Genomic DNA, 10,097 nt, shown 5'->3' with positions numbered 1-10,097 from the left:
ATGGTGTGCGGTTGTGTGTGTGCGTTTGTAATACGTGCAAGCCATTCATACTGAACAGCTGATGTTGTGTTTCACAGTGTGTATGCTCTATCTTTGCTGTTTTGTGGTGTTCTGGGAACCTGCCAAAGAAAACTATGGAGGGTGTGTAGGCTTGAGCTATTGTGCCGTTATGTTGCAGTATATGTATGCCGTTTGTGTAGTCGTTTCTATCTGTGTGATTTGTGATGTCGTCTGTGTTGCATGACCGAGGACGTGCTGAGGTTACGGCAGGGCGAGCACTGGCGAGTACGGTCGTGTGCATGTGTTGCGGTTCGTGTATCTGCGTGCGTATACTGACGAGGGTGTGATGTGTGGAATGAGTGTGTGTGTAGGCCATGCCCGAGAGTGTATGCGCTGAGCACGCATGTAGTCATGTTGGTGTGCGGTGTTGTGGCGGGTTGGCCAAACAACCCGAGTTGCACTTCGGGGGTGGGTTGCCGTTTCCGCCCAGGGCGTGACTGAACGTTTGGAATACCAGATTATAAACCAAGGTCACCTGCGTGAAAACTCATGTGCACTTACTTAATATAACATTCAACCGTCAATGGCTCGCCAGCGCAGCGTATCACTCTCGTCCAAGGACTGTGCCCGCTGTGCGTCACATAGGGCTACAGATGTGTGCCCCTTTTGTTCGTCAGAGTTTATTCCAAATAAACGGACATAGTCATTCTACGGACAATCCTCCCCCTGATAAATGCCGTCACCCTCATATAACCCATGTGCTACAGAGACTATCGAACTAAGAACCAGGTGTACCTTCTTAAAAGCACACCTTCATTGCCTACTGGCAATCTCACACTGATACAGTTCATCACTTTCATACTGATTGTACACTTCGCAGGCTATCGAAGGAAGGTCCTGGAACCTCATGTATACCTACTTCTCTATACATGCTACAGGCAATCTTTCATTGGTACAGTTCATCACTCTCATACTGATTGTACACTTCGCAGGCTATCGAATGAAGGTCCTGGAACCTCATGTATACCTACTTCTCTATACATGCTACAGGCAATCTCCCATTGGTACAGTTTATCACCCTCATACAAACCATGCGTCGTCTGTACACCGATGTGGTGGCGCTACAAAGCCCAGCAAATGGAGAAGAGTCGGCCATATCACAGTGCCGGTCACCGCTGCTCAAGAAACTACTCACAGTATGTATATGTCTGAATATTCTCTACTCAGTATGTATATGTCTGAATATTCTCTACTCAGTATGTATATGTCTAAATATTCTCTACTCAGTTTGTATATATCTGAATGTTCTCTACTCAGTAAGTATATATATGTACAGATGTTTGAGCGTGTGGTAAAAAAAGTTGTGTCTGTTTCTATAGATTTGTATAATGGTGATACTATGCACAGCGAAGGGAGAAGAGTCGGCCATAGCATAGTGCCGGTCACCCTTTCTCATGAGATTACTCATAGTATGTGCATACATGTATATTCGTATTCTAATCACAGTATGTATTTGACTACACGCGTTCTACCCACAGTATGTATTTGACTATACGCATTCTACCCACAGTATGTATTTGGCTATACGCATTCTACCCACAGTATGTATTCGACTATACGCGTTCTACCCACAGTATGTTTTTGACTATACGCGTTCTACCCACAGTATGTATTTGACTATACGCGATCTACCCACAGTATGTATTTGACTATACGCGATCTACCCACAGTATGTATTTGACTATACGCGATCTACCCATAGTATATCTATGTCTATATGTGTTCAACTCACAGTATGTATATATGTATATGTGGTCTACTCACAGTAGGTATGTTTATATTTGTTCTACTCACAGTAGGTATAGATGTGCACAGGTGATTGTGTAGGTATCGCATAGATGAGTAGGTTATATACAGATTTGGTTTTATAGTGATACAATGTACAACGATTGGGTGCCAGCCAACGCTGCTCAAGCTACTAAAAACACTGTAAATGTATGAATGTGCGCTACTAAGAACACTGTATATGTATATATGTGTGCTACTAAAAACACTGTATATGTATGTGTGTGTGCTACTCATGGTATGTATATATGTGTGCATGTGGTTTACTCACAGTTACTGTACATATACATAGCTATTCAAACTCACAATGCGAGTATATGTATATTTTGGTTTCCTCACAGGGTGCATGTATCTCCCAGTACTGATATTAAATGCGAGTTTTAATAGATTCTGTATCGTATGTTTAATCAATACATTTAAATCTCACAGATTGGCGAGGGATTCCCAGATTTGGAAGACGCGCTGAAGTTCTTTGAGCAATCTTTTGATCACGAGGAGGCGCTCTTGGCCAACAATATCGTACCAAAGGAAGGCGTGGATGAGGACTACGATGCCGCGAAGGTTGTTCACAATATTCATATACAAATATATATATATATATATATAAATCACAATGTGCGTGTATGTGTATATTTGTTTGTATATACATGTATGTAGTTTTATAAATGTATGCATGTAAGTACAAATTTATCATACGTATGGTGCTGCAGAATATTGACATTGCGTTTGTGTGCACCGAATGGCACGGGACTTGTTTATGTCTCTATTGCATGTGCCATTGTAAACGCCTGGATGAATATATATATTTGTATACTCAACGATCGTGTATCTATGTACATATTTTTATTGATGCACTTCTGTTGGTATGCGCGTCCCACCCCCCTCCCAGGTACTCACATTGATACTGTCAGGGTTGAAGTTTGGAACGCGTTTGCTATAGGAGCAGTATATTCGTGCACGCGTCACCGGTACAAGACTTTGCTTATATACCTTGAATCTTAAAGCGCCAGTGGGATAGTGTATAAGAATTAGCCAACATTCTCCACATGCATAGCAAACCATAACAACCTCACGTATCATATATTGATATCCATGGATTGGTATTACATACTTGAACTATGACTATAAGTGAGATTGGGGTAAGGATGTAACACTCCTTGGTATCAAGTCACATTGTATATTACTCCACACGACGTTCGAACATGCAACACTGATCTCATTCGGACTCGTGTCCTGTTATCCGTTGGCTGCCAGGCGGCTGTTGAGGAGATTGAAGGTGAACTGGAAGAGCATTTGAAGGAAGTGCAGAAGAAACTCGGCTGTAAAAAAGTGATCTACAAGGACATTGGGAATGAGAAGTACCAGCTGGAGATCCCGGTTACAGTCAAGGTAAGCGTTGGATTAAGATACGTGCCTTGAGGCTGGTTCGTTGGTAACATAAGATGATGGGTACATGAACATACACGTGTATGCCGCTTAGTACATGAACATACACGTGTATGCCACTTTAGTGCGTAGTTAAGCACACACGCATATGCAGATACGTATGATCATGCGTGCGCACGCACATGCACGACGAGATGAATTGACTGGGACCACACATATGTTGTCCGTGCCCCGTTACACTCCCAGATATTCATTGTGATGGCGTTGCTTCACACGTACGAGATGGGCTATGTCTGTTTGTGTATTGCGCATGTGCCTCCATGCGGGTACTCAGTCAACTGTGCACGGTCTCGCGGGTGCACCGTGAGCGGAGATGATTTAGATTTTGCCTTGGATGTTTCAAATAGCCCATGTCCACACGGCACCTCTTTTTTGTTTACTTCTACATACTCAATTTGCTACATGCTATAACATGGCTCTCCCCCATCTCTGCAATCCTCTTGTACAACCGCCTGTTTGGGAGGTCCGCAATTAAAAAAAGTACACCACAATCTCTAATCACCAATATATGCACCTCCTTTTGCTTGAAATTAGGTACCCAGTTCGTACATGCTCAAGTCCTCGACAAAAGCTGCAAAACGGTATTGGACCGGTTTTATTGAAGCGAGACATCTACCTTTAGCCGAAGCTCGGGCGGTGTTCAACCGCGTTGTCAAGGAAACGCACGTGCGCACCCTCAATCGCTTCGACACGTGTTCAGATTTGTGGAAGAAGGCCGTGGCCTGTATATCTGAGTTCGATTGTTTACTATCGCTGGTAAGTTAACGTCACAAGTTTAATCATGTTTGAACCTTAATTAAGGTCAATCAGATGTATTGCCGTTTCTATGCTCATGATGGGTGTAATCTCATATACAAATCATTTGACATATCATCGTCCGCCTTAACAGCATATGTGCTCGATGAGTTTGGGTGAACCGCGATGCAGGCCGATACTGATGGAGAGTGACGACAGCACTCCTCCTGTACTGGACCTCAAGTCCATGCGCCATCCTACCATTGCTCATAGACTGTCAGAGGGTTATGTACCTAACGATACGCTTCTGGGCCTCAACGAAGGTGAGATGCAATAACATGTATCATGTACGTATGCAAGTCAATCAAGCACATTATTATGCATCTGACAGAATACATATGGGTCTCAAGGAAGGGGAGATGCAATAACATGTATTATGTACGTATGTATGTCAATCAAGCGCATTATTATGTACCCAACGGAATACATTTGGGTCTCATCGAAGATACCTTCTGTTGTTTACCTGATGAAGATATTAATGTGTATAGTATCTTTGCTATGCACGTATATCGATGTGTTGTGAATGATCAAGTACGTCTCCTCTATTGGACTTGAGACCTACGTGAAACCCCAATAAGATATCATTTAACGAACGACTTTTCTAACAGTGTAATTCTCTTGGCATATATGTAGAACGAGAATACGTTTGCCAACATGCGTCGTGCCGCTTTCAGATTCCAAGTCTAACAATTTGTCATTCGATATCAACAGAGAGCAAGGGAGCGCCTATAGTATTACTAACGGGGCCTAATATGGGGGGTAAATCGACCCTGCTCAGGCAAACGTGCATGGCCATAGTTATGGCACAGTTGGGCTGCTTCATACCCGCCGAGAGCTGTCGTATGACACTCACGGACAGAATATTCACGAGGATAGGAGCGAACGACAATATACTGGCGGGTCAGTCCACGTTCATGGTGGAGCTTAAGGTATGTAGGGATGGGCATGCAGTTGCGATAGGTCCAAATTTAAGTGTAGAAATAGGGTGGTACATTTGTGGAGGGTTATGTTTCCGTGTAGCGCTGCATACTTGAGAATATAGCACGCACGGGATACAACACACTCTTAGTTAATCGTGACGTCATGTTGTGTAAAAATATATTGGTGTATACGCACTTATATGGATCTGATAATCCTTGCACAGTACATCATGCACATTTCGCTTGTAGATGCATATTCAACGGTGTGAAAGGAAACATGTATGTGTGGACGTATTAGCGGTGCAAACTGCTTACTCTGAGCGTATCGCTGAGGTGCTTCAGGTTCTCAGTTATATAGTTGTTTATCGCTGAAGTGCTTCAGGTTCGCAGTTATATTGTTTATCGCTAGCGAGTCTGATAGTGTATTGCACATGACGGAGATAAAGTCCGATGCCTGACATACCGAGAGACAGCTGGGTGATATTGAAGTCTCAACGAGTTCGTCTCATTTCTAGTGCACTTGGATACCGGTACACGTACGCGCGTTCGTAGAACTTTATCTGTGCTACTGTCTGTGTTAGGACTGTCTGTGTTAGGGGTAGCTCGCTTTGTAGCTCGTAGAACTTTATCTGTGCTGTCTGTGTTAGGGGTAGCTCGCTTTGTAGTTCGTAGAACTTTATCTGTGCTACTGTCCGTGATAGGGGTAGCTCGCTTTGTAGTTCGTAGAACTTTATCTGTGCTTCTGTCTGTGTTAGGGATAGCTCGCTTTGTAGTTCGTAGAACTTTATGTGTGCTACTGTCTGTGTTAGGGGTAGCTCGCTTTTGTAGCATGTGCGGAGTTTCATCTGTCGGGTACGCAATGAAATAGAAACTCATCCACGAACATCATGACGTGCACTACACACCGCCCATACAGGAGACTAGCAACATTCTACAACATGCCACGAAAAACAGTCTGGTGATTCTCGACGAATTAGGCAGGGGTACTAGTACCTTTGATGGCTACGCTATAGCCTTTGCCGTGCTGAAGCACCTTATCAACGATGTAGGCTGTCGAGCCATGTTTGCTACACACTATCATATGTTGTGCGAGGAGTTCAAAAGGGAGAGGAGCGTCGCCAACATGCACATGAGCTGTTTAGTAGACGAGGACAAGTAGGTTTAATATGTTTTTCTTTTCTAGTGGCACTAGTTTTCAATCGAGATTCTGTATATTTGATATGCGCATTTTTTTTGTAGTAGCGGTAGCTGAAGTATCTTGCTGAGGTACAGAGTTGGTACAGAGGTGCATACTGTTGTATGCACAATTACGAACTTATTCTCATCTGCAGCTCATTTTCAATCCTCTGCACAGGCGTGATGTAACCTTCTTGTATCAACTAGCGCTGGGTGTGTGCTCCAAGAGTTATGGTATGAACGTGGCTAACATGGCCGGCGTCCCTCGCCAAGTGATTGAGCGCGCAGAGGAGAAAGCAAAATTAATAGAAATCAACGGCGGTTATAGCCGTATGGCTCACACATACTCTACATCAAATCCTGAATTTTTAACACTTTTCAAAGCTCTAAAGGATAATGATAGTCAACAGCTGATGAATTTGCTTGAAGGGTTATGATGTGATGATGAGGTTAGGATAGTGTGCGTGACATAATGCATCAGATAGACACCGAATAGTATCCACCAAAAGCAATAAATGTACAGCAATAAAGTTGCATGATCTGCAAAAGTTGGCAATCTGACGCTTGCTTGGAACACCCGAGTCACAGGAAGTATTACTCTTTGCGCGTGCTCTGCCACCATATTTCAAATCGCGTCTTATATTTATATACATATAGCACTAAAGATATGAATGAGAGACTGTTCTTATATACATATAGTACTAAAGATATTAATGAACGACTGGTAGAATAGTCTAAGAGCAGAAAATTGTGGCGCTGAATTGCTTGCTTTCTGTCTGCAACTGTACTTCAAATACAAACATCGGTGCTAATAGAAGATTTTGATGCATTTTTCCAAATGTGATCGTGGAACAATTGTGACAAACACAATTTGGAAGCATCATGACCAAGATGCTTTTAAAGATCAAGTTTGATAGATCGGCGTGAACTATACTAAAGTAGGCATGTATGTTTGCAATCAGATATTTTCCGAAGTTTTTACTATATATACATATTATATATATATATATATATATATATATATATTCCTGCAACGCCGCAGATGAGTTTGGTACCAACTATGTGAAATGAAGATAGCCTGTCATCACCGGACATTCCGTATGGTGCTGATCATTTCTATCTTCAATACTTGTCACCACCATGATGCTTGGCATCATCGTCTTCGCCATGGTCCTTCTCATGGTCCATGTCATGATCCTTCTCATCCATATCATGATCCTTCTCATGCATGTCATGGTCCTTCTCATACGTGTCGTTGTCCTTCTCATGCATGTCATGGTCCTTCTCATACGTGTCGTGGTCCTTCTCATACGTGTCGTTGTCCTTCTCATGCATGTCATGGTCCTTCTCATACGTGTCGTGGTCCTTCTCATACATGTCATGATCCTTCTCGTGCTTGTCATGGTCCTTCTCATGATCCTTGTCGTGGTCCTTGCAGCAATGAGAACTGGCACACTTGCCATCACCATATCTGCTGCAGTGCGCGTGCTCGTCAATCATCTTGCCCAAGCTCTTGCACTTGCCTTGGTTGTTATCCTTGTGGCACATCATCTCATCATCATCGTCTTCATGATGCTTGCCATCGTCATGGTCCATGCAGCAGTGTGAGCTGGCACACTTATCATCACCATATCGGAAGCAGTGTCTGTGCTTATCCACCTTCTTTCCCATGCCCTTACACTTGCCTTGATTGGTATCGTCAGAGCACTTCATCTTGACATCATCATCATCCTCATCATCATCATCATGACCGTGGTGTTTATCCTTGCAACAGTGAGAAGTTGAACACTTGTCACTGCCACTGAGGTTGCAGTGTCGTTTCGTGTCAATATCTTTGCTCAGGCCATGGCACTTGCCTTTATTGTTGGATTCAGAGCACATCTCCATCATGGAACTAGAAGAAGCGGCCATTGCCATCGCCGCAGCGGTGGCAAGTAGTAACGTAGTGCGAAACAATTTCATGTTTATACCTTCAGTTTGTTTCACTGTATTGAAATAGGAGGGTGTGAAGCAGTGTCCTTTGTGATGCTCTTTTTATAGTATGAGAACTATGTAAAGCTTTACTGGTCTACTTGTTTTATGGAATTGTTTTTGGATGGAATATGGTGTCGATTACGGTTCATATTCAGCTAACGATCGTACTCTCAATCATTATAACAATAATCCTGAAGCGAGTTGAATATGTTGTCACATCCTGAAAATATAAGAGCAAGTTGGCGCCTTGGCGGTCCCAATTTTAAAGGTATGCCATTTCGATTTTTTTTAAAAGCACGACAACGGACAAATAGAATTGCTTTATAGTTTTATTTCACTCACACAGGAACATTCAGCATGACTTCAAATTCAACGCTTCACAGACAGAGGGGGCCTGACCGTCTGAGACCTGAGAGTCTGAGAGACTGAGACTGGGTCTGAGACTTGAGAGTTGAGAGTCTTTAACAAAAAGAAACATGTTTTACACCCTTGAAAAACATATCTAGATCTCCCAACAAAAAATCTTGTGTTTTTGTGTAAATTAGTATTTATTTATATATATAAAAATTAAAACTACAGTATTTTATATGTATGTGTAAGTAGTACATACATATAAATTACATGTTTTGAAAACAAGAGTAAACTGTAAAATAAGTTTTATTTATGAGCCCACGGCCCCACGCCCCACACGGGCCCACAGTAAGCTCATTACGTTATAGGAGTACGGGATAGAAGTTGAACGTAAACGCATTATATCTTCTTTTGTTAAACGTTATAACGGTTACAATGTGAATAGAAAGACCCATCTAAGTTGTTCCTAAAGGACTGGTTCATATATTGAAAACAGCACACACTTCAATTTTAGACCCGAAAACTGCACCTGGAACGTAGAGAGAACTGTAAATGGAATAAAAGTTGAACGTAAACGTATATGATATACAAAGGTTCTAACGGGAAACGGTTTGAGGTTAGCCCCACAGTCCCACATACTCTATTTTAAAAACTAACCTTCTGATGTATATTTATAATAAACATGTAATTTAAAATTTAGAAGGCTATGTCCCACACCGTTTTAAAAAAAACAAAAAAGGGAGTTTCGACGCCACGAAATATTGCCTAAACTGTTCATGTAAATATTGTTGTTGTATTTTTTTATTTGTTGTTTTTGTTAAAAAACAGTAATACATTTTATTTTAGATACAAGAGTAAAGTATTTTACAAAGGACAGTGTCGCAATGTTTGACAGGTAAACAGCTTTCGGATACTGTCGTAAATTGTCGTGTCGTTCACCCCCAAATATACTATGTAGTGAGTAGTCGTATGCGACAGGATACCGAGTGATACCGAGATTCCAGTCTGACTGCGGCGAAAACATGATGGCAATGTTAAATATCATGTCGTTTACCAAGTCGGAAATAAATATTTTCTAAAAAAAAGCAAACAAGCCTGTTTGTTTGTCGTGTGCATTTGTTTTTTGTTTGATTTTTGTTTGATTTTTGTAAAAACAGTACGAAACAGCAGCATACATTTCTTTTAAAACAAAATACAAGTGATATATACATCGCCCTCTGTTTTTTTTTACTTTATAGAAGGCTACATACATTGGTATTTATAAGATTCTTTTTTTTAACATCAGAAAATATGGCCCCCTGAAAAACAGCCTCATGTTTTATTTTAGGAGGCTCTTCAGAAAAACGATTGAAAAAAAAAATGGAAATTACACATCACTATGTATGGACCAATAGTCCAAACCTGCTACAAACAGAGCAGGACGGCAATATATTCAACTCGCCCAATTTCGACATGAATTGGTGGCAGAAAGTACGATTGTTAGCTAAATACAAGCTTTGAGAAATATCCAGACAATAAAAAGAGCGTCATAAAGGACAAACATTTCACACCCTCCCATTTGAATACAGTGAAGCGCACAGAAGATATTAA

At 41.6% G+C, this 10,097-nt stretch overlaps 2 protein-coding genes across 2 annotated transcripts; one reads left to right on the top strand and one right to left on the bottom strand.

Moving 5' to 3' along the window:
* Positions 1–1,045: 1,045 nt before the first annotated feature.
* SARC_07637 (hypothetical protein) lies at positions 1,046–6,736 on the top strand. Its single transcript, XM_014298409.1, has 8 exons — positions 1,046–1,196; positions 2,275–2,406; positions 3,100–3,234; positions 3,826–4,047; positions 4,181–4,349; positions 4,798–5,015; positions 5,923–6,161; positions 6,361–6,736. Exons 1-8 carry the CDS (start codon positions 1,092–1,094, stop codon positions 6,617–6,619), a joined length of 1,479 nt encoding a protein of 492 aa, XP_014153884.1. The 5' UTR covers positions 1,046–1,091; the 3' UTR covers positions 6,620–6,736.
* A 337-nt stretch (positions 6,737–7,073) lies between these two features.
* SARC_07636 (hypothetical protein) lies at positions 7,074–8,261 on the bottom strand. Its single transcript, XM_014298408.1, has one exon. It carries the CDS (start codon positions 8,142–8,144, stop codon positions 7,305–7,307), a length of 840 nt encoding a protein of 279 aa, XP_014153883.1. The 5' UTR covers positions 8,145–8,261; the 3' UTR covers positions 7,074–7,304.
* Positions 8,262–10,097: the final 1,836 nt, after the last annotated feature.

This window comes from Sphaeroforma arctica, assembly GCF_001186125.1.
Source record: "Sphaeroforma arctica JP610 unplaced genomic scaffold supercont1.617, whole genome shotgun sequence".
In the NCBI taxonomy this organism is placed as follows: Eukaryota; class Ichthyosporea; order Ichthyophonida; genus Sphaeroforma; species Sphaeroforma arctica.
Note: the sequence above shows the minus strand (reverse complement) of the source record. Positions and strands in the feature narration are given on the sequence as shown.